This window comes from Oncorhynchus clarkii, chromosome 20, assembly GCF_045791955.1.
Source record: "Oncorhynchus clarkii lewisi isolate Uvic-CL-2024 chromosome 20, UVic_Ocla_1.0, whole genome shotgun sequence".
Classification (NCBI taxonomy): domain Eukaryota; kingdom Metazoa; phylum Chordata; class Actinopteri; order Salmoniformes; family Salmonidae; genus Oncorhynchus; species Oncorhynchus clarkii.
This window is the reverse complement of record NC_092166.1, coordinates 21,649,475-21,675,429: the sequence shown is the minus strand read 5'-3', so window position 1 is coordinate 21,675,429 and position 25,955 is coordinate 21,649,475. Positions and strand designations below refer to the sequence as shown.

General features: G+C 43.1%; 1 protein-coding gene across 1 annotated transcript in view; it reads right to left on the bottom strand.

The window, feature by feature from the left end:
* Positions 1 to 25,955, bottom strand: part of LOC139377326 (beta-1,4-galactosyltransferase 2-like) — a 131,440-nt gene that overhangs the window by 48,318 nt on the left and 57,167 nt on the right. Inside the window, exon 3 of the mRNA XM_071120347.1 lies at positions 14,353 to 14,588. Coding sequence (XP_070976448.1) covers positions 14,353 to 14,588 — 236 coding nt within the window. The remainder of the gene's footprint in view (positions 1 to 14,352; positions 14,589 to 25,955) is intronic.

The following is a 25,955-nucleotide window of genomic DNA, read 5'->3' as shown; positions in this document are numbered from 1 at the left end:
CTAGTATGAAATGTTTAATCTTGCCTATTCTTGGAATTAAACTCCACAACCATCGGCATTACAGGGGCAGAGCATAATATGTTTCCTTCCATTATGTTTTATTTATGACAGGCACAATAGATTACCAATTGAGGAGGGATTCAATGCCTCGTCGTTGAAAGAGTGAGAGAATTGGTGGGTGCATTACAGAATCCATTAAGTTCACCCCCGGCGTACACAAAGCCACAGCACCATCAGCATGTTATGGTTTTCTGCTGTCACTCCGAGTGGCACATATCCTGCCTATGATAAGGCAGCTGGGCTGGCGGAGAACAACAGGCGACCCAGATTACATTAACATGATAAATTGGAGGCTGGAACAATGAATACACTTGGAATAAGACATTTTCACCAGGTTTTACTGTGATTTGTCACTGTCATGGAAATAAATCAGGATTTCTCTCTGCTCTTTTGAAGTGAGGCTGTTAGACAGAGAGAGAGAGAGAGAGAGAGAGAGAACGAGAGAGGCGAGATTGAATATAACAAAAGAGGAACTGTATAAATACCATGACATTTCACCACAGCGGGAATTTGTGGTGCAAACGGACAGGATTCATTAAGTAATTTCTGTAGTAGATGGACTATGCATCTAATTACTTAGGCTACATCATAGCCTAATCCTTTGAATGTAGTTTCTATTTTACTCTGTTTATCACTTGACTACCACATCTAATGGTATCCACATGTAGTCATCTCTAAGATTCCTGGTCACACAATAAAATCGTTGTCTTGAGACTACCGCTTTTTGATAACCTCCCATTTTCATTGAGTTATTAGTCCGTTTATTTTGTGGTTGACTAAACCTTGAGGACAGTGTTTTTTTTCTTCCTCTCTGCGTTCTGCCTTTAATGGGAGGAAGTGGTAAATAACACACTGTGAATGGGTCTTAATGGACATCTAAGTGCTCGGCCAATAAAGTAAAACCTCCATTACCTCTTCAATAATGCACCATATACTCAGCTCTCTTTAGTACCTTTTCGAAGCACATTTTTATTTATTTTATTTAACCTTTATTTTTGACGGGCTGTCATGCTGAGACCAAGGTATATTTTACAGATGAGCCCTGTAATTACACAAAATATACATATCAATACACTATGAAAAGCAAAACAGAGATATAACATACTATCATAGAAAACAAACACATTCTTCAATTAAAAGGTTCTCAATCAGCCGTCTGATTTGGGCCCCCCCCCCCCCCCCTCCCCCAAAAAAATATTTTTTATTTTTTGTATTATTATTGTTGGACATAAAACACTGTAAAAACACCAGCAAATCAGCTCCAAGTGATTTTAATTTTGGAAGTCTGTTCCAATGTATCTGTTCCAGAGATATATGTGATCGTGTACCGTGGTTTGCACTCTACAAATTATTTGTAATTATGTTCCGGCCCCCTGACCATCCACTCAAGAAGAAATCGTTCCGCGGTTGAATCTAGTTCATAATCCCAAATCATGCAATTCTAGAGAGTTTTGGAGATTATTCGACAAGGTGCAAAAAAAACTAAAAATAGGTTTAAAAGTGATCTCCAGAGTTAGCCATCCCTGAGACTGGGTCTGGTGGCTCGTACGTCTGTAGGTTGACAATGAAGTAAGGTATGGCGGACATTTGTGCAAGCGTGCTTTATAAACCAAATGAGTGCAATGCATCGATCTAGGAGACTTCAAAGTGGCCAGCCTACATTCTGATACAGAAACCAGTGATGTGTACTGAATCTATCACCCGCTGCGATAAACTGCGCCCAAAGACTTCAATACAGTGGCAGCTGCATGCATATAGACGATATCGGAATAATCTATAACACGTATGAATGTTGACCGAATGATTTGCTTCCTGTTATTTAACAAAAGGCATAACCTATTCCTATAAAGCAATCCCATTTTAATGAATTACTTTTTTAAACTAACCCATCAATATAGTGTAACGACCCTGGGTTTATAACCGCGGAAATCGACCCTGCCGAACGAGTATTATTTTGCCGCACAGTCGATAGCGCGCCGGACCTCGGGTTCGAAGGTTGAGGGTTCGAGACCTGCTCCTTGCTGTTTCATTACAATACTTTTTGAAAGATAGCTACCAGGATATTTATAACCGGGACACGATCAATGTGGGCACCAGTGTACATATGCATAAATCACCAGATGCATTTTTTGGTACCAACATACATCATCATCGAGTCCTTGGCCTTTTCTCTTCTTTTTAAAATAGAGTCAAAGTGACAGACATCCGCAGCCTTCAGTGCAGTAATATTGTGCCTTCTCCTCAAAGCCCAACAATCATTCTAAATGTTTGTTCTCTGTCATCTTTGAGAGTTATTCCCCTATTTCCTTCTCCGGGCAAGGTTCAGGGCTGTGCAGAGGAACGAGCAGAAGTTTGCATCTTAAGCCTTCATGAATATTTAATTGCAACACATGCTAGCGCGATCTCAGCACCACTTTGCAACCGGGATCTAATGGCTGCCTGCTCGTTTGGTCGGAGAATATGACGCAAGTACCAGACGACACCGTCTGCTCTGCAAAACAGTACAAGTGTTTTTTTTAAACACACAGGAACACACAGTCACAGAGGGCAGAAACAGAGTTGTTCATAAGATCGATATCCTATTCTTGGTCAATTGCACAAACCTCCCTTTTTGCTTTTTCTACTCATACCAGTGGAGAGTGTGCCCGATGAAGAGCGTATTGCCATCCTACACTGGGTTATTCTACCTAAAGAAGAAAAGGCACCAATAGAGGGAGGTAGCCTATCTTTAGTCTGAGCGGTTTATGAAGATTTCTTAACTCTGCCTGCAAAACTTCCTTGCAGATAATACAATTATGATTACCTCTTAAGGGGGGGGGGGGCTTGAGTTTCTATAATACTTGGGTGAAGGAGGAGACCTAAATGCTCATCAAAGGTAGAGACTAGAGTCAAAATAATTCACACTTTTCTCAATAAGCTTCCATTCTTTTAACATGCTAAAAGAAAGATGTAGGATCTAAATTTGATCACTCTTTTGTTGCTGATAATTTTCCTGCGCTTCAGCTTCGTGATTTACATAAATTCACTGAAAGTCCACACTAACACAGGGTTATTTTAACAGTATTGCACTTTTCATGTAGCCTACTAATAGCCTAAGCACCGAGCAAGCAACATTATGGACTAAACGTTAAAAAAAAAAAATCTGCAATGAGTGTACAAAACATTAGGAACTCTCTCCTCCAGGTGAAAGGTATGGTCCCTTATTGATGTCACCAGTTAAATCCAATTAAATCAGTGTAGATGAAGGGGAGGAAACAGGTTAAAGAAGGATTTTTAAGCCTTAAGACAATTGAAACAGGGATTGTGTATGTGTGCCATTCAGAGGGTGAAGCGGCAAGACAAAAGATTTAAGTGCCTTTGAACGGGGTATGGTAGTAGGTGCCAGGCGCACCGGTTTGAGTGAGTCATGAAGTGCAACGTTGCTGGATTTTTCACACTCAGCATTTTCCTGTGTGTATCAAGAATGGTCCACCACCCAAAGGACATCCAGCCCAAATATTAGGAAGGTCTTCTTAATGTTTTGTACACTAAGTGTAGGTCAAATAAAGCTCAATTTAATTATGAAACTGATACTAAGTAATCTGCCTCTGAGGACCTCACTATTTCAGATGTGAGAGATAACCATGTCATGTGTTGATAATCATGAGTATAGGCTATATCCTCAGTTTAGATAACATAGAGGGCAGCATACATAAAGCCCTGAGCAAATTGCAGTCCTTTGTGTGATTATACTATGAACCATTACAACCCCCTTACGTTGTGCCATGGCGGAGATCTTTGGTGGTTGAAGATATCCCTCTAGTGGTGTGGGGGCTGTGCTTTGGCAAAGTGGGTGGGGTTATATCGTTCCTGTTTGGCCCTGTCCGGGGGTATCATCAGATGGGGCCACAGTGTCTCCTGACCCCTCCTGTCTCAGCCTCCAGTATTTATGCTGCAGTAGTTTATGTGTCGGGGGTCTAGGGTCAGTTTGTTATATCTGGAGCACTTCTCCTGTCTTATCCGGTGTCCTGTGTGAATTTAAGTATGCTCTCTCTAATTCTCTCTTTCTTTCTCTCTCTCGGAGGACCTGAGCCCTAGGGCTATGCCTCAGGACTATCTGGCATGATGACTCCTTGCTGTCCCCAGCCCACCTGGCCGTGCTGCTGCTCCAGTTTCAACTGTTCTGCCTTCAGCTATGGAACCCTGACCTGTTCACCGGACGTGCTACCTGCTGTTTTCAACTCTCTAGAGACAGCAGGAGAGGTAGAGATACTCTTAATGATCGGCTATGAAAAGCCAACTGACATTTACTCCTGAGGTGCTGACTTGCTGCACTCTCGACAACTACTGTGATTATTATTATTTGACCATGCTGGTCATTTATGAACATTTGAACATCTTGGCCTTATTCTGTTATAATCTCTACCCGGCATCGCCAGATTAGGACTGGCCACCCCTCATAGCCTGGTTCCTCTCTAGGTTTCTTCCTAGGTTTTGGCCTTTCTAGGGAGTTTTCCCTAGCCACCGTGCTTCTACACCTGCATTGCTTGCTGTTTGGGGTTTTAGGCTGGGTTTCTGTACAGCACTTTGAGATATCAGCTGATGTAAGAAGGGCTATATAAATACTTTTGATTTGATTTGATTATTTGCAAACCATGCTGTTAGTTAAAGTACAGACTGAGACTGAAGCACCATGGGGACCATGCTGTCTATGGAGTTGGGGAATTGAATGATATCATTTAAGTGACTTCTAATACAAGTATTCAAATGTATCTCATAAGACCTCTGGCCAAGGCTCAAAGCCATCTCCATGTCACGACTAGGACAAGTAGCATAATCTGACCTTCACACAAATACGAACACGAACCGAACATGTGTGCTCTTATACGCCCTTAAAAGACCTTCAGGTGAAAATCAGCAATAGAACTGTTTGTCCATTTTGAGATGCCATAGTCAGTATACCTCCTCATAATTGTCCGAATTAATCAAAGATAACTCAAGAAATCTGCCATTAATGTTGACGTTTTTGCCGAGATCTTAGTCCAGCAATTTTACATCTAACTAAGATGTTTGGTGCAGAATTTCTCATAACATCTTTTTGTATGAAAACGAGTCACCTTGAATGACAACAGACTTCATTGAAGAATCTCTACTGTTGACCAATCACCAACGGAGGGGCATATACTTCGGGTTATTGTTTGTCTGAACAACCGGAAAAACGCTTACCGAAGTCCAAAACGAACAAACACGTCACAAATTGTCGTCATAATACACAGTATGCACAAACTCTTCCAAACTGTTTCGGCTGGGAAGCATGCGGACGCCTTCACTCTCACTCTCACATACATCCCAACCAGACAGCACTGCTTACAGGTTTCCAGGAATCATTTCACTGCTTACAGGTTTCCAGGAATCATTTCACTGCTTACAGGTTTCCAGGAATCATTTCACTGCTTACAGGTTTCCAGGAATCATTTCACTGCTTACAGGTTTCCAGGAATCATTTCACTGCTTACAGGTTTCCAGGAATCATTTCACTGCTTACAGGTTTCCAGGAATCATTTCACTGCTTACAGATTTCCAATAATCATTTCACTGCTTACAGGTTTCCAGGAATCATTTCACTGCTTACAGGTTTCCAGGAATCATTTCACTGCTTACAGGTTTCCAGGAATCATTTCACTGCTTACATGTTTCCAGGAATCATTTCACTACTTACAGGTTTCCATGAATCATTTCACTGCTTACAGGTTTCCAGGAATCATTTCACTGCTTACAGATTTCCAGGAATCATTTCACTGCTTACAGGTTTCCAGGAATCATTTCACTGCTTACAGGGTTCCAGGAATCATTTCACTGCTTACAGATTTCCAGGAATCATTTCACTGCTTACAGGTTTCCAGGAATCATTTCACTGATACTCTAGACCAACTGTGAAGTGTTTCTAATTAGTTTATCAATTACAATTTTGTTGATAATGGATGTACCTAGCATATGTTAAAAGCATAGCCAGCTATGTGTCTTTTGTTTTTGTTGTCCCCCTAGTATGGGCCTCCTTCCAAGCATAATGGGGCGACAAGCAAACATCTGCAGCAGATACAGTAGACTCAGACCTCCAGCACCACAGACACCGTGTCCAGCCGCCCACGCAGAACATAACATGCCTTATTGCTGGCTGTCCTTGGTAATGTATGAATACACTACTGAGTCTCTATCTGAGACCAGGTAGAAGTCCACTGGGAGGGACGTGTAACCCCGCCTGACATTGGTTTTCCCACTGGTCAATTTAGGTCGCATATGATGCCATCAAGCCACCACATCCCTAAGCTCATTGCACAGTAATGGGGTTGAAGCACTTTGCTGCACCACTCTAACCCCAATGGTGTTTTTACCTGTGTCTGTGTATCTCCTGGAAGGGTTCACATGTTCAGAATCAGATCAGGAGCAGAGTAGACCTCTCTTCTACTGAGCAACACAGCAGGTTAGTACTGATGCTGCTGGCCTGGGGTATGGCGGGTGGAGAAGCTATATGTCTGTCTCTCTGACTCATTTCACTCAATAGATGGTTTATAGAACATCGTAGCTGATTAAACTCAACTCTACGATATACAATGGAGTTCAGCCGCGAGGCATTTTTTTTTTTGTTAATAAAAAAACTGCATATTTTAGCACCCAAAGAATAGATGTCGGAGCTCCAGTCCGCCCACACTCGTCGCTACCCAACTCCATTGTAAATCGTGGCGTTGAGTTTAAAGGACATGGCAGACATTATCTGCAAGCATGAATAAACTGGGAAATGATCACGTCTTTCTCCCTAACTTCCTCCCCACAGCTCTGAGTAAAATGCTCCAACTTACAATTATTTAACACTCTGGTGCGCATGATAGATTAAGTGTCCTCCTCCGAGAGAGGAGAGGAGGGGAAGATACAGCAGCACCAAAAAGGTGTGGATGGGACTACTGCATCAAAATCTCATCTCTTCTAGACCTGGTCTCTTTGGTCTCTTGGTGACTTTTTGATTTAAAAGGCTTCTCTCCCTTCTCTGGTTGTGTTGTTTTGGGAGGGAGTAGATCCCACTGCAGCCACAGTGTGAAGCTCCTATTATAGCAACAATTATAGAGCACCACTCACTATCTGACTGAGCCACACGGAGAGAGTTAACCTGGGGAAATAAAACTGCCATGATGTGTAGGTGTATAGTATGGACATAGTATTTCACAGCTCTCTCATGCTCAATACTAAGCTTAGTCACAATTAGGGCTGTGGCGGTCATTACATTTTGTCAGCCTGTGATTGTCATGCAAATAACTGCCGGTCTCACGGTAATTGACTGTTAATTAACATAAACAAGTTTAGCCTCTCCGGCTCCCATGCATAGCCTACAAGCCACTGATGCAGACCTTTGGAACATCAACATTATAAGAAGTCTAATAAATCCATTTAATATAGCCTACACCATCACAATAAATACATTTATTTTAGGTAGGTCTAAAAAAACATGATATGAAGAAAATGTCGCCAATTTTAGAAGAACAGAATTGCATATTCTGAGTCGTCCTTCTGTTAGGTCCTGATCTGGCTATGACATATGGCTGTGGGCTACACTAGTTCATTTAGCAGGCAAGATTTGCTTATAATTCCTGTGACATGTATTTTTCCCAAGGGAGTGCGCACATGCGGCTATTCTGTGTTGAGTGGTTAGCAAATAAACAGGTCCTCCTATATGCTTAATTTAGAGTTATTTATACAACTTAGTTGTGATACAAACGTGAGGTTATATGTTTTGATTTCTAATATATTCTAAGGCTGTATGATGCGACTCTAATGATGATTTTTTTTAAAGTCACATGAAAGGCATGCGCTCGGCTCTGTTTCTTGCGCAGGCTGCACACACTTCATCATTCTCTCATTCACAATTTGACAAGCACTTGATAATATTCTCACCCATCTGACTATTCTGGTCTTTACATATAGCCTACTAATATATGGGCTTCCGAGTGGTGCAGCGGTCTAAGGCGCTGCATCTCAGTGCAAGAGGTGTCACTACAGTCCCTGGTTTGAATCCAGGCTGTATCACATCCGGCCGTGATTGGGAGTCTCATAGGGCGGCGCACAATTGGCCCAGCGTTGGCCGGCGAAGGCCGTCATTGTAAATAAGAATTTGTTCTTAACGGACTTGCCTTGTAAAATAAAATAAAAATAGGTGTAATATTTTTTTATTTAGAATGGCCCACAAACATGTCATCTGTATCCTGTGCTCTAATAGCAAATGGAGGTTATGTTTTTAATATGCCAGGTAGGCTACACTGGTTGTAAAGCAGATGAATGTGCTTCATTTTAGAATTGAGCAATAAATATAGCAGCACGAGAACGCTGGGAGCCTCTTATAAATAGTGGCCTGTTAAAACGCGATTGGCTAATTGTTTGCGTAATGGCTTGTAAGAACACGTTTCACAGCTCTGTACGCTATAGGCTTACCGACCCGGTTTCAAGGGTCCTAGGCTGTGTTTTGAGTTATTTGGCCACTTTAGTTGTAATACAAACCAAAAACATATACTGTAGGCCTATGGGCTAGGCTACATGATGCATGTGAATATGATTTGAAAAAGTAAACAAATATGCATGTGCTGTTTCTTGTCTTAGAATGCACACGCTGGGCATCATTCACAAGTGACAATATTCTCACCCATTAGACCATTCTCATTTTAATATTGTCTTTACATATACGAAATAATACATGTGTGAAATGAGTTTTGATTTAGAATGGGCCATTATCATGCACCTGTTGAAACAGGGGCAGGTCAACAAAAAAAAGAAAATAGTATGCACTTGAATAGCGAATAGTGTCACACTCTGATCTGTTTCACCTGTTCTTGTCTCCACCCCCCTCCAGGTGTCGCCCATCTTCCCCATTTATCCCCTGGGTATTTATACCTATGTTTTCTGTCTGTCTGGGCGAGTTTGTCTTGTTTGTTCAAGTCAACCAGTGCTTTGTCTCAGCTTCTGCTTTTCTCCAGTCTCTCTTTTTCTCGTCCTCCTGGTTTTGACCCTTGCCTTTCCTGAGCCTGCCTGCCGCCCTGTGCCCCTACTCTGGATTACCGACCTCTGCCTGACCCTGGGCCTGCCTGCCGATCCTGTACCATGGTCCCACTACTCTGGATTATCAACCCTTGCCTGCCCTGACCTGTCGTTTGATTGCCCATGTTATTACAATAAACATTGTTACTTCAACACAGTCTGCACTTGGGTCTTACCTGAAACCTGATTGACTGGGAGGGTTATGGCCTGGAGGAAAGGTACTGGGTCTCCGCTAGGGACATCCTGGACCCAGGCCTCATCTCTGAATTCCAACGCCGACACCCCGCTCAACCAGGTATGTGTCCAGGTAGGACAGGGGGTACTGTCACACCCTGATCTGTTTCACCTGTCCTTATGCCCATCTTCTCCACTTATCCCCTGGGTATTTCTACCTGTGTTTTCTGTCTGTCTGGGTGAGTTTGTCTTGTTTGTTCAAGTCAACCAGTGTTTTCTCAGCTTCTGCTTTTCCCAGTCTCTCTTTCTCGTCCTCCTGGTTTTGACCCTTGCCTGTCCTCTGAGCCTGCCTGCCATCCTGTGCCGTTGTCCCTACTCTGGAATACCAAACTCTGCCTGACCTGACCCTGTCGCCTGCATGCCGCGCTTTACCTTGGCCCCACTACTCTGGATTATCGGCCCCTGCCTGCCTTGACCTGTCTTTTGCCTGCCCCTGTTGTTCACAATAAACATTGTTACTTCAACACATTCTGCACTTGGGTTGACCTGATAAATAGAGGACACTTTTCCGGCAGTTCATTTTCATGCCAGCCAGGTAGGCTACTCCGGTTTTAAAGCGAAGCAATGTGCTTAATATTAGGAAAGTTGAGAAATAAATATAGTAGGCCTAGCCTATAGAAAGCTAATGGGATCCTATTTTTAATAGAGGCCATCAAAACTCTGTTTTCTCACTAAATTGCATAGCCTATTGAAATGTTGCGCAACATGGGTTTATAAATCAAATCAAAGTTTATTTGTCACATGCGCCAAATACAACAGGTGTAGTAGACCTTACAGTGAAATGCTTACTTACAGGCCCTAACCAATAGTACAAAAAAAGGTATTAGGTGAACAATAGGTAGGTAAATAAATAAAACAACAGTAAAGGCTATATACAGTAGCGAGGCTATAAAAGTAGCGAGGCTACATACAGACACACCGGTTAGTCAGGCTGATTGAGGTAGTATGTACATGGAGATATGGTTAAAGTGACTATGCATATATGATGAACAGAGTAGGGGTAGCGTAAAAGAGGGGGTTGGCGGGTGGTGGGTGGGACACAATGCAGATAGCCCAGTTAGTGAATGTGCGGGAGCACTGGTTGGTCGGCCCAATTGAGGTAGTATGTACATTTTTTATTTTTTTATTTCATCTTTATTTAACCAGGTAGGCTAGTTGAGAACAAGTTCTCATTTGCAACTGCGACCTGGCCAAGATAAAGCATAGCAGTGTGAACAGACAACACAGAGTTACACATGGAGTAAACAATTAACAAGTCAATAACACAGTAGAGAAAAAAAGTCTATATACATTGTGTGCAAAAGGCATGAGGAGGTAGGCGAATAATTACAATTTTGCAGATTAACACTGGAGTGATAAATTATCAGATGGTCATGTACAGGTAGAGATATTGGTGTGGAAAAGAGTAGAAAAGTAAATAAATATAAACCGTATGGGGATGAGGTAGGTAAAATTGGGTGGTATATTTACCGATAGACTATGTACAGCTGCAGCGATCGGTTAGCTGCTCAGATAGCAGATGTTTGAAGTTGGTGAGGGAGATAAAAGTCTCCAACTTCAGCGATTTTTGCAATTCGTTCCAGTCACAGGCAGCAGAGAACTGGAACGAAAGGCGGCCAAATGAGGTGTTGGCTTGGAGCGCGTGCTCCTGTTGCTGGAGCGCGTGCTACGGGTGGGTGTTGCCATCGTGACCAGTGAACTGAGATAAGGTGGAGCTTTACCTAGCATGGACTTGTAGATGACCTGGAGCCAGTGGGTCTGGCGACGAATATGTAGCGAGGGCCAGCCGACTAGAGCATACAGGTCGCAGTGGTGGGTGGTATAAGGTGCTTTAGTAACAAAACGGATGGCACTGTGATAAACTGCATCCAGTTTGCTGAGTAGAGTATTGGAAGCTATTTTGTAGATGACATCGCCGAAGTCGAGGATCGGTAGGATAGTCAGTTTTACTAGGGTAAGTTTGGCGGCGTGAGTGAAGGAGGCTTTGTTGCGGAATAGAATGCCGACTCTAGATTTGATTTTAGATTGGAGATGTTTGATATGAGTCTGGAAGGAGAGTTTACAGTCTAGCCAGACACCTAGGTACTTATAGATGTCCACATATTCTAGGTCGGAACCATCCAGGGTGGTGATGCTAGTCGGGCGAACGGAAAAGCATGCATTTGGTTTTACTAGCGTTTAAGAGCAGTTGGAGGCCACGGAAGGAGTGCTGTATGGCATTGAAGCTCGTTTGGAGGTTAGATAGCACAGTGTCCAAGGACGGGCCGGAAGTATACAGAATGGTGTCGTCTGCGTAGAGGTGGATCAGGGAATCGCCCACAGCAAGAGCAACATCATTGATATATACAGAGAAAAGAGTCGGCTCGAGAATTGAACCCTGTGGCACCCCCATAGTGACTGCCAGAGGACCGGACAACATGCCCTCCGATTTGACACACTGAACTCTGTCGGCAAAGTAGTTGGTGAACCAGGCAGGGCAGTCATTAGAAAAACCGAGGCTACTGAGTCTGCCGATAAGAATATGGTGATTGACAGAGTCGAAAGCCTTGGCAAGGTCGATGAAGACGGCTGCACAGTACTGTAGAGTACAGTACATGAATGTATAGTTCAAGTGACTATGCATATATGATAAACATAGCAGCAGCAGCGTAAAAAGGGGGGTTGGGGGAGGCACACAATGCAAATAGTCCGGGTAGCCATTTGATTACCTGTTCAGGAGTCTGGCTTGGGGGTAAAAACTGTTGAAGTCTTTTTGTCCAAGACTTGGCACTCTGGTACCGCTTGCCGGTAGTAGAGAGAACAGTCTATGACTGGGGTGGCTGGCGTCTTTGACAATTTTTAGGGGCCGTACGCACTACCCTCTATAGGGCCTTGCGGTCAGAGGCCGAGCAATTGCCGTACCAGCCAGTGATGCTCTCGATGTGGCAGCTGTAGAACCGTTTGAGGATCTCAGGACCCATGCCGAATCTTTTTAGTTTCCTGAGGGGGAATAGGCTTTGTCGTGCCCTCTTCACGACTGCCTTGGTGTGTTTGGACCATTCTAGTTTGTTGTTGATGTGGACACCAAGGCACTTGACGCTCTCAACCTGCTTCACTACAGCCCCATCGATGAGAATGGGGGTGTGCTCGGTCCTTCTTCTCCTGTAGTCCACAATCATCTCCTTAGTCTTGGTTACGTTGAGGGATAGGTTGTTATTCTGGCACCACCTGGCCAGGTCTCTGACCTCCTCCCAATAGGCTGTCTCGTCGTTGTCGGTGATCAGGCCTACCACTGTTGTGTCATCTGCAAACTTAATGATGGTATAGGAACACTTTCATTCCATGCATCAACCAGCTAAGATGAGCTGGCTCTCACTACGCAACAGGTGATCCTATTCCACTCAAACTCAGAATGCCAGGGCTCTAATGAGGTGTTTGATTTGGTTTTTGATTGCATTTCCATTGACATCAGAGTGATTAGAGGGACAATAAAGCGCTGAGTACCGACCATTAGCGACTGGCCGTTAGCAAGTTTGGTAGGTTACTAGTGACCATCAGTGTCATCAGAGTGCAGTTTTGGAGAAGCCTAGTTACCGTGACTCAACGGTCACATGGAATTTGGCTGCGGTCAATGCCTCGTGACCGCGAGTGTGGAGGTAATACGGTCACCGTAACAGCCCTAGTTACAATGCTAATGATGTTGCACAAAGACCAAAGTCAGATATATCACAAAACACTCATTTGGGGGTACATGTATTGTAGTTATAGGCTGTATATAACAAAGGAACAACCATTAGATGCAACTACCAACAAATTTATGTAATTAACAGAAAAAATGTATACAAATCAAGGCTATTCCCTGCGGCTGACATTTGATGTCTTGGTGAGTCAATCCTCTGTCATCGTTTCTAATGGAAATTAACTCTACGTGGAACTGATGTTATATTTCATATAAATATGCTTCTTGGATGATAATATGTGCTTCAAGCATCTGACAGTTCAAATGGTGATATGCAATTCCATTTATAAGGCTAGATAAGATATGCCTCAAATTTAGTCCAAAGCCGAATAGGCAGGACACCGTTATTTACAGGTCTACAAACACAAAACTGTGAAAAGAACCCTGTTCTGCTCATCATCCCAACTTTTACTACAGTAGATATTCAGGGAGAATACACCAGATGGAAATCAAAAGGAGGAAACAGAAGCATTTCACCCACACGTGCGCACGCACATACACACCACACACTTTTGTCCGCTTCTTAGTTCCCATTGCAGAACAAACACCAGCGCTGCATTAATGATACAGAAGGCAAAGTCTCTGACATGGATAATAATGACGGCCAGGGTAGTCCTGGAGAGGATATGATAGAATTGGACATACAACAAGAGACACATTGAGCTAAGTTGAGCTGAGCAGGCGGAGCAAAACTGCCTGTTCCATAGAGGGAGTGATTAGACTTCGCGCTGCACCCACAGGACTGACTGACGGAAGACATCAGAGCTCATTACCCAGCAATCTCCACCTACGTGGTGGAGGCTTGTTGTGGACACTTCCATTCTCCCATGGTGAACAGGGGTGGGCATGGAAAGGCTGGGCCATTAGAACTAGCTGAATCATCATGCTTAATAAGATGTTCCTTTGCACCCTCGTGTAGCTCTTTGGGAATAAATATGTCACCCAATAAAGTATGGAAAAGCAGAATGCATTGGCTTATAGGCCAAATTCATCTCATATTTGTACATAGTGGTATTTCAAAGATCTGTCTACCTTTTGGTTACAGAGTCAATAGCCAGAGGTCTTCCATTTTTAACATCAAGCCCCTTAAACTGTTCCAGGACTTAGTTCCTTGTTTGGCTAATAGCAATTTGTGGTAAAAGTTAGGTCCAGGTTAGAGGCAGCTGATCCTGAGTCAGTCTTTAATGACATGCTATATGGTATAACAAGTGTATAAGGCCACATACTACATAAAAGCAGCCAGACTAATGGCAGTTTTTCCTGCAGACCTGCTTTCCACTGACCTGGGTGATGATATAGATGGCGTAGTCGATCTTCTGTCGTCGTAGGATGGGATGCAGGTAGTGCAACCAGTACTTGAGGTGATTGTCTCTGTGTCTGAACGGGATAATGATAGCCACCTTCTGTTTGGCACGGCAGTCCGGTGGGGTGTACTTGCCCCCCTCCGTCACGTTTGGGTTCTCTTTCTGCACTCGTTCCATTGTCATCTGGGAGGCAAACTCGATGAGGAGGCGGCCCACTGCAGAGAAAAAGGGGGAATACATGGTCAACATCAAAGCAGCCAACCAGCCAACCAATCAGCATGTTACCGGTGCTTAGCAAACTTTTAGAAGAAATTGTGTTTGACCAAATACAATGTTATTTGACAGTAAACAAAGTAACAAACTTTCAGCATGCTTATAGGGAAGGGCACTCAACATGCTGACACAAATGACTGATGATTCTGGTTTTGTTAGACTTTAGTGCGGCATTTGATATCATTGATTATAACATATTGCTGAAAACACATACAGTTCAAGTCAGAAGTTTACATACACTTAGGTTGGAGTCATGAAAACTCGTTTTTCAACCACTCCAAAAATGTCTTGTTAACAAACTATAGTTTTAGCAAGTCGGTTAGGACATCTACTTTGTGCATGACACAAGTAATATTTCCAACAATTGTTTGCAGGCAGATTATTTAACTTATCACAACTGTATCACAATTCCAGTGGGTCAGACATTTACATACACTAAGTTGACGGTGCCTTTAAACAGCTTGGAAAAATCCAGAAAATGTCATGGCTTTAGAAGCTTCTGATAGCCTAATTGACATCATATGAGTCAATTGGAGGTGTACCTGTGGATGTATTTTAAGGCCTACCTTCAAACTCAGTGCCTCTTTGCTTGACATCATGGGAAAATGAAAATAAATCAGCCAAGACCTCAAAAAAAAATTGTAGACCTCCACAAGTCTGGTTCATCCTTGGGAGCAATTTCCAAATGCCTGAAGGTACCATGTTCATCTGTACAAACAATAGTACGCAAGTATAAACACAATGGGACCACGCAGCCGTCATACAACTTGGGAAGAACTGTAACGATCGTCTGTAGTGGAAGAAGGTGAGGACCAAAGCGCAGCGTGGTAAGTGTTCATGTTTTTTAATAAAGTAATGAACACTGAACAAAACAATAAACGTGAAGTAATCAAACCGAAACAGTCCCGTGTGGCACCAACACTAACACGGAAAATAAACACCCACAACTCAAAAGTGAAACCAGGCTCCTTAAGTATGATTCTCAATCAGGGACAATGATTGACAGCTGCCTCTGATTGAGAACCATACCAGGCCGAACACAGCAATCGCAAATCAATAGAAAAAAATGACATAGACAATCCACCCAACTCACGCCCTGACCATACTAAAACCAAGACATAATAAAAGAACTAAGGTCAGAACGTGACAAGAACACCATCCCAACTGTGAAGCACGGCGGTGGCAGCATCATGTTGTGGGGGTGCTTTGCTGCAGGAGGGACTGGTGCACTTCACAAAATAGATGGCGTCATGAGGGAGGACAATTATGTGGATATATTGAAGCAACATCTCAAGACATCAGTCAGGAAGTTAAAGCTTGGTCGCAAATTGGTCTTCCAAATGGACCACGACCCTAAGTATACTTCCAAAGTTGTAGCAAAATGGCTTAAGGACAACAAAGTCAAGGTATTGGAGTGGCCAACAAAAAAGCCCTGACCTCGATCCTATAGAAAATTTGTGGGCAGAACTGAAAAAGTATGTGTGAGCACAGAGGCCTACAAACCTGACTCAGTTACACCAGCTCTGTCAGTAGGAATGGGCCAAAATTCACCCAACTTATTGTGGGAAGCTTGTGGAAGGCTACCCAAAATGTTTGACCCAAGTTACACAATTTAAAGTTAATGCTACCAGATACTAATTGAGTGTATGTAAACTTCTGACCCACTGGGAATGTGATGAAATTAATAAAAGCTGAAATAAATAATTCTCTCTACTATTCTGACATTTCACATTCTTAAAATAAAGTGGTGATCCTAACTGACCTAAGAAAGGTAATTTTTACTAGGATTAAATGTCAGGAATTGTGAAAAACTGAGTTTAAATGTATTTGGCTAAGGTGTAAACTTCCGACTTCAACTGTAGGTTTTATGGATTTACATCCTCTGCCTTATCATAGATTGAGAGTTACCTATCTAATAGAACACAAAGGGTTATCTTTAAGGGAAGCCTCTCCAATGCAAATTCGGTTGAGTGTGGTGTACCGCAGGGCAGCCGGCTTGGGTCATTATTGTTTTCTGTTTTTATTAATGACCTTCCACTGACCTTCAATAAACCCTGTGTGTCTATGTATGCTTACGACTCAACTGTATACACTTCGACAGTAAAATACATAAATAACACCCTTAACATAGAGCTCCAGTCAGTTTTAGAATGGGTAACTAGCAATAGGCTGATGCTAAATACACTACATGGCCAAAAGTATGGGGATCCCTGCTTGTTGAGCATCTCATTCCAAAATCATGGACATTAATATGGAGTTGGTCCCCCCTTTGCTGCTATAACAGCCTCCACTTTTCTTGGAATGATTTTCACTAGATGTTGGAACATTGCTGTGGGGACTTGTCTCCATTCAGTCACAAGAGCATTAGCGAGGTCAGGCACTGATGTTGGGCGATTAGGCCTGGCTCGCATTCGGCATTCCAATTCATCCCAAAGGTATTCGATGGGGTTGAGGTCAGGGCTCTGTGCAGGCCAGTCAAGTTTTTCCACACCGATCTCAACAAACCATTTCTGTATAGACCTCGCTTTGTGCACGGGGGCATTGTCATGCTGAAACAGGAAAGGGCCTTCCCCAAACTGTTGCCACAAAGTTGGAAGCACAGAATGGTCTAGAATGTCAATATGCTGTTGGTTAAGATTTCCCTTCACTGGAACTAAGGGGCCTAGCCAGTAGCGTTCTCCTGTCATCAACCAAACACAAATTCGTCAGTCGGACTGCCAGATTGTGAAGCGTGATTCATCCCTCCAAAGAAAGCGTTTCCACTGCTCTAGAGTCCAATTGCGGCGAGCTTTACACCTCTCCAGCCGACGTTTGGCATTGCGCATCGTGATCAACTACTCGGCCACAGAAACACTTTTCATGAAGCTCCCAATGACTAGTTCTTGTGCTGATGTTACTTACAGATGTAGTTTGGAACTCGGTAGTGAGTGTTGCAACCGAGGACAGACAATTTTTAGGCACTACGTGCTTCTGCACTCGACGGTCCCATTCTGTGAGGTTTTGTGGCCTACCACTTTGCGGCTGAGCCGTTGTTGCTCCTAGACGTTTCCACTTCACAATAACAGCACTTACAGTTGACCGGTGTATCTCTAGCAGGGCAAAATTTTGACGAACTGACTTGTTGGAAAGGTTGCATCCTATGACGGTGCCACGTTGAAAGTCACTGAGATCTTCAGTACGGGCCATTCTAACGCCAATGTTTGTCGATGGCGATTGCATGGCTGTGTGCTCGATTTTATACACCTGTCAGCAACGGATGTGGATGAAATACCCAAATCCACTGTTTTGAGGGGGTGACCACCTACTCTTAGACATGTAGCGTATCTAAAAAACTCTAAACTCTAAACCTCATATAGATGTTTAATTAAATATCGTGGCGATTGAGCAAGTTGAGTAGACTAAACTGCTGGGTGTAACCCTAGATAGCAAGCTGTCATGATCAAACCATAAAGACTCAATGGTTGCTAAAATGGGAAGAGTTCTGCCCATGATGAGGCATTTCTCTACTTTCTTGCCATCTCAGTCAACCAGACAGTTCCTCCAGTTCCTTGTTTTGTCATACCTGGATTACTGCCCAGTTGTGTGGTCAGTTGCGGAAAATAAGGACATAGGCAAATTGCAGTTGGTCCAGTTGGAACAGAGCAGCATGTATTGCACTTAGATGTTCACCGAAGGTGAATGTCAATAACATGCATGTCAATCTCTCCTGACTCAAAGTTGAGGAGAGATGGACCGCATCGCTATTGGTCTTTGTGCAAGGTGTTGATGTGTTGAAGGTACCAATCTGTCGGTTCAAGCAGTTGGAACACAGTTCGGACACTCATCGGTACCACACAAGACATCAAATCGAATCAAATGTTATCTGTCACATGCTTCGTAAACAACAGGTGTAGATTAACAGTGAAATGCTTACTTACAGGTCCTTTTCCAACAATGCAGAGAGAAAAATATAGAAAATATTAACACATGGAATAAATATACAAAGAGTAACGCTAACTTGGCTGTATGCACAGGGTACCAGTACCAAGTCGATGTGCAGGGGTACGAGATAATTGACATAAATATGTACATATTACAGGTAGGGGTAAAGTGACTTGGAAACACGATAGATAACAGTAGCAGCATCATATGTGATGAGTTAAAAGAGTTAATGCAAAGAGAGTCAATGCAGGCAGTCCAGGGAGCAATTTGGTTAATTATTTATTTAGCAGTCTTATGGCTTGGGGGTAGAAACTGTTCAGGGTCCTGTTGGTTCCAGACTTGGTGCATCAGTACCGCTTGCCGTAGGGTAGCAGAGAGAACGGTCTATGGCTGGAGTCTGACCATTTTTAAGGCCTGTCTGGTATAGAGGTCCCGGATGCCAGGAGCTCGGTTCCAGTGATGTACTGGGCCGTATGTACTACCCTCTGAAGTGTCTTGCAAGTCTTTGTTGTGTTTTGATTCCTGTTTGGAGCCAAGGAAGCGTAGCCGCTGCCTCTGCAGCAGCTAATTGAGGATCCAAATAAATACTAAATACTAAAAGCAAACTGCTTGGTATGCCAAGCAGTTGCCATACCAAGCAGTGATGCAGCCAGTCAAGATGCTCTCAATGGTGCAGCTGTAGAACGTTTTGAGGATCTGAATGCCCATGCCAAATATTTTCCGCCTATTGAGGGGAAAGCATGCAACCAGAGGTCTCTTCACAGTCCCCAGGTCCAAAACGGAGGCTGGGAAACTCACAGTATTGACCACATGGAACTCTCTGCTACCCCAGGTAATTCAAGATGGCAATAAAACCAGATTCAAGAAACATATAAAAGAACACCTTACAGAGGCCTCCCCGAGTGGTGCAGCGGTCTAAGGCACTGCATGGCTCCAGAGTGGCGCAGCGGTCTAAGGCACTGCATGGCTCCAGAGTGGTGCAGAGGTCTAAGGCACTGCATGGCTCCAGAGTGGAGCAGAGGTCTAACGCACTGCATCTCAGTGCTAGACACGTCATTCCAGACCCTGGTTCGACTCCAGGCTGTATCACAACCGGCTGTGATTGGGAGTCCCATAGAGCGGCGCACAATTGGCCAGGGTTAGGGTTTGGCCAGGGTAGGCCGTCATTGCAAATAAGAATTTGTTCTTAACTGACTTACCTAGTTAAATAAAGGTTAAATAAAAAAACTACAGACTCGGGCTGTGTCACAACTGGCTGTGACCGGGAGTTCCATAGGGCGGCACACAATTGGCTCACTGTAGTAAGGGAAGGGTTTGGCCACGGGAGGCTTTACTTGGCTCATCGCGCTCTAGTGACTCCTTGTGGTGGGCTGGGCTTCTGCAGGCTGACTTACGGTCGTCAGTTGGACGGTGTTTCCTCCGACACATTGTTGCGGCTGGCTTCCGTGTTAAGTGGACGGGTGTTAAGAAGTGTGGTTTGGCGGGCCATGTTTCGCATGACATGACCTTCGCCTCTCCCGAGCCTGTTGGGGATTTGCAGGATTGAGACAAGATCATAATTGGATATCATGAAAAAGGGGGTAAAATACAAAAAAATAAATATATAACTTACGGTATGACGGGGACTGTGAAGAGACACCGGTATTTTGCATTGTATTATGTATTGTATTAAATGTGATACATGCTTTTATTTGTTGTGTTTTGATTCCTATTTGGAGCCCAGGAAGAGGCTAATTGGGGATCCTAATAATTACTAAACACTAAAAGCAAACTGTGTATGTATAAATAAACATTTGCAGCAAGGTGAAGCATGATGTTGCCTCTAATGAAAACAGTATCCACAGCTCTGAAATGATAACACCTAAGACACTAAAAATAAAAAGACACGGGCTGCATCCCAAATGGCACTCCCTATGGGTTCTGGTCAAAAGTAGTGCACTATATAGGGAATACAGTGCCATTTGGGATACAACCATTTAAAGCAATTATGAACCTGCAATGCCCATCTAGAGCCACAACAACAACAATACACTTGGAGGGGTATAATGCAAAGCAGGATCAATGAGTTAGTCAGCTAACTTGCCTAAATATTTTGAAATAACTTGAAATGGGCATCTTCTAATTGATTCAACAACCAAAAACACATATCTATGTTTAGCTTTCTTGATGAACCAGAAAATCAGTAGTTATTTTTGGTTGTTTATCAAAGTTAGCTGGCTAACTCATTGATCCTGCTCTGTAGTATACCTCTCGGGTCTTATCATTCTAATTATCTGTCTGCAACAACAAACCATTCCTTTGTCTTCTCTGGACCCCAGAGTGAACGCTACCACAACTCTCTCATATCATGAGATAATCCATTCATAATTAATGTATGTACAATGTGCTGAAAAGACCAATCAATGATGCATTAGAAGAGAGTGTGATTGAAACTAACTGAATTATGTGGCTCATGTAGACAGACACTCCATATGACCTCTGAGTCATCGACAAGGCGAGTTAGATACCAATCTGTATCATTCTAGCATGTAACCTGTTAAGCCTGAATCCACTGACTAACAGGTCTCCAATGGCACCTTATTTCCTTATATAGTTCACCACTCGATAGGGGTCTGGTAAAACAAATAGCGCACTACATAGAGACTAAGGTGCCATTTGGGATACACAGCACAGCAAGCCCTCATCCCAGGTATGCTCCCCCTCCCTCATCATATTTCTCACTCCGTGCCCTCCCCTAATCCACTCGTTAGTGAATGACTCATTAATATGTGTAAAGTGGACATAGTAGGAGTGGATCTGAACTCCACTAATGGGAAGATAATTGGAACACGCTGCGCACACAGTCAGTGCTCTGCACACACACTTCGCTCTGCACACACACAGTCACACACACACACTTCACTCTGCTCACACTCACACACTTCGCTCTGCACACACACAGTCACACACACATCCACTTCGGGCAATGTGGCTGTTTTTTGTTGGTGGTGTTGAGTTGTTATTGATGATGATGATGATGATGATATGCCCCTGGTATTCTATGAAGACCTTGTTTTCCTCAACAGCACTATTATTGCTGTAACATCACCAGTATCTTAAGAAATACTTGGTTAGATACTATTGAGAAAATATGGAGATTGGATTTCACGAATAAGCATACATAAACATCATGCACTCTCAAAAAAGGGTTACGGTCAAGGTACATTAAGATTTGAGCATGTCCACTGCCAGTTTAGAAGTTTTTTTATAAAGGCTTACATAAGAGAATGTGACAATAAAAAGTTATTGTAGCAACCTTAACACAACATCTAGCGAATTTGTCAGGCGGTTTGGACCTGCTGGTGTAGCAGTTAAGGTGTTGGCTTGACAGTCGCTGGACCTGGGTTCGAGTCCTGGTTGGGGCTACCCCTGAATTAGCTACATGTATGTTAGAAGTGTGATTGCGCCTGTGAGGCCATCAAAGAGGTGAGTACACGTGAGTAGGGTTGCAAAGTTACCAGTAATTAACCAAAGCTACTGGAATCTTCAGTCATTTTGGTAATGAACCGAAAATCTATGGCAATATTGGATATTATTGAATATTTCAAACTTTTTTAACAAATCAAAAACTGAAAAATTGGGCGTGCAAAATTATTCAGCCCCCTTAAGTTAATACTTTGTAGCGTCACCTTTTGCTGCGATTACAGCTGTAAGTCGCTTGGGGTATGTCTCTATCAGTTTTGCACATCGAGAGACTGAATTTTTTTCCCATTCCTCCTTGCAAAACAGCTCGAGCTCAGTGAGGTTGGATGGAGAGCATTTGTGAACAGCAGTTTTCAGTTCTTTCCACAGATTATCGATTGGATTCAGGTCTGGACTTTGACTTGGCCATTCTAACACCTGGATATGTTTATTTTTGAACCATTCCATTGTAGATTTTGCTTTATGTTTAGGATCATTGTCTTGTTGGAAGACAAATCTCCGTCCTAGTCTCAGGTCTTTTGCAGACTCCATCAGGTTTTCTTCCAGAATGGTCCTGTATTTGGCTCCATCCTTCTTCCCATCAATTTTAACCATCTTCCCTGTCCCTGCTGAAGAAAAGCAGGCCCAAACCATGATGCTGCCACCACCATGTTTGACAGTGGGGATGGTGTGTTCAGCTGTGTTGCTTTTACGCCAAACATAACGTTTTGCATTGTTGCCAAAAAGTTCAATTTTGGTTTCATCTGACCAGAGCACCTTCTTCCACATGTTTGGTGTGTCTCCCAGGTGGCTTGTGGCAAACTTTAAACTACACTTTTTATGGATATCTTTAAGAAATGGCTTTCTTCTTGCCACTCTTCCATAAAGGCCAGATTTGTGCAATATACGACTGATTGTTGTCCTATGGACAGAGTCTCCCACCTCAGCTGTAGATCTCTGCAGTTCATCCAGAGTGATCATGGGCCTCTTGGCTGCATCTCTCATCAGTCTTCTCCTTGTATGAGCTGAAAGTTTAGAGGGACGGCCAGGTCTTGGTAGATTTGCAGTGGTCTGATACTCCTTCCATTTCAATATTATCGCTTGCACAGTGCTCCTTGGGATGTTTAAAGCTTGGGAAATATTTTTGTATCCAAATCCGGCTTTAAACTTCTTCACAACAGTATCTCGGACCTGCCTGGTATGTTCCTTGTTCTTCATGATGCTCTCTGCGCTTTTGACGGACCTCTGAGACTATCACAGTGCAGGTGCATTTATACGGAGACTTGATTACACACAGGTGGATTGTATTTATCATCATTAGTCATTTAGGTCAACATTGGATCATTCAGAGATCCTCACTGAACTTCTGGAGAGAGTTTGCTGCACTGAAAGTAAAGGGGCTGAATAATTTTGCACGCCCAATTTTTCAGTTTTTGATTTGTTAAAAAAGTTTGAAATATCCAATAAATGTCGTTCCACTTCGTGATTGTGTCCCACTTGTTGTTGATTCTTCACAAAAAAATACAGTTTTATATCTTTATGTTTGAAGCCTGAAATGTGGCAAAAGGTCGCAAAGTTCAAGGGGGCCGAATACTTTCGCAAGGCACTGTACTCTATGCATCTGCCATTTTCTACTGCTCTTCTACACATATTCATATTCACCCACCATATTCACCCACACTCCCATTCATATGCACAAACACACACACCCACACAAATCCATAAAATTGTTATTGACATGTTTGCTATATTTCCTCTTTTTTATTGTCTTTTCAGTGTGTATTCCTTGCGTTTTATCTCAGCCTATTAGACAGGTCCTGAAGTAATCAAATTAACTGGCCGTGAATGATTATTTACATTTTTACATTCACACTTTTTTCTCCCCAACCTTGTCCCATTGCTGCAACTCCCCTACAGACTTGGGAGAGGCGAAGGTCAAGAGCCATGTGTCCTCTGAAACACAACCCTGCCAAGCTTGAAGATTACCATGCGAGGGTATTTAGCGTTCTTTTGTTTCAATTCATCTTCTAAAGTTTACTTTGTTTCCAGAAGGCTAATTTTCTAAAGGAACACTTTTGTACCTGTGGACTTTATGTACTGTGATTATAATTTACAGCAGGTTTTTTAATCACATAATTAGCGAGTATCAGTGCAGATCCCAATTACCAAGTCCTCCCATTCACTGAGTACTGTATTATTAATTTGACCTGTTCTGTGTGCTCAATCTTATGGAATGTGCAGTACTGGGGTGTAATCTAGGTTTATTTTTGTTAAGTATGTTTATACTGCACACTCTCAGAAAAAAAGGTACAGAATTGTACTTAAAACGCTTGTCACTGTAGTGGTACCCTGTAAGACATTGTAGGTAACTAATGGTACCCTTTCAGTTCGTACCTGTGTGTCTTAGTGACAATATAGTACCTTTCTTACATTATTATGCTATCTGGGACATGGTCTGTACTTTGGGAGATCTCCAGATCTCAGAATATATATATTTTTTTACCTTTATTTAACTAGGCAAGTCAGTTAAGAACAAATTCTTTTTTACAATGACGGCCTAGGAACAGGTTAACTGCCTGTTCAGGGGCAGAACAACAGAACAACAGATTTGTACCTTGTCAGCTCGGGGGTTTGAACTTGCAACCTTCCGGTTACTAGTTCAACGCTCTAACCACTAGGCAACCCTGCCACCTGTGGAAGTAGTAAAGACACAAACTTAGCTTGCATCAAAACGGATCCAAATAAGGTAGCAGGTAGGCTATAGTTTACCACACACTATACAGAAGGCAAATAGTCCTGTAGTCTCCATGACAATATACACGTTCAGATGTTTGAATCTTATTACTTCTCTTTCCTTCTCCTCAACGATCCCACTAACAGTGCCCCCTCAGAGCGCTTCCGTACACACCATCCTATAATTGCCCATTCTTCAGACAGAGAGCAGAGCAGCAGCAGAGATTGAAAAGGGCACTTTTTATGAGATGCAGAGGTCAGCCACCTAATTAGCAACCCTCTCGGCCTTTCCATAAATTCACCATACCACCGCTGTTCTCTGTTGCTGTCGCCACCGTGTTCCTGTTCATTCTCTATCTCTCCAACCGATGGCCCCTTTGAAGAGATCCCACTACAAAGGAAGATTGGATCCAGCGACTTTTAATTAGCTGCTTTATGTGAGAAAAGGCATGCAGTCAAGAAATCTGTAGAGTTATGGGAGCAATTAGGGTTAAGTGCCTTGCTCAAGGGCACATCAACAGATTTTTTTCACCTAGTCAGCTCGGGGATTCGAACCAGCTACCTTTCGGTTACTGGCCCAAGGCTCTTAACTGCTAGGCTACCTGCCGCCACACAGAGAGGAAAATACAGTACAAACACTGCCATAACCTGGCAGCTCCCAATTCAATACACATAGCCTTGAAAAGGTAATCATAAGCTGAGAAATAGGAGGCAGGGGAGCACTGGTTCCTGGGCACATCTGTTAATTTGCCCTTGAGCAAGGCACTTAACCCTAATTGCTCCCGTAAGTCACTCTGGATAAGAGTTTCTACTGAAACACCTGCAGGTTGATAAGGCTCTATCGATACAAACACAGTAGATAGACAGGGTTTGGTTTTGAGACAGAGCCAGTTCTCTGCTTCTCCTGTAGTACAGACCGTATCTCCTGAAAGCCAGCCTGGCAATAAGCACCATTACCACCATGACTGTTCTGTTGTTGGGGCTCTAAATTGAGTGGGCTGATAGATTCGCTGCGGCTCTCTCTCTGGACAGAGGGAGCAGCAGATTATAGTATCATCCCCAGCCACTGGGGAAAAGCCTCAACCCCAGCGAAATAGATATCAACTTAGGCCTTTGTTTAGTTGTGCTAAACAAAGCTTAAAACACCAAACAGCAAGCAATGCAGATGTAGAAGCACGGTGGCTAGGAAAAACTCCCATGAAAAGGAGTGCTCT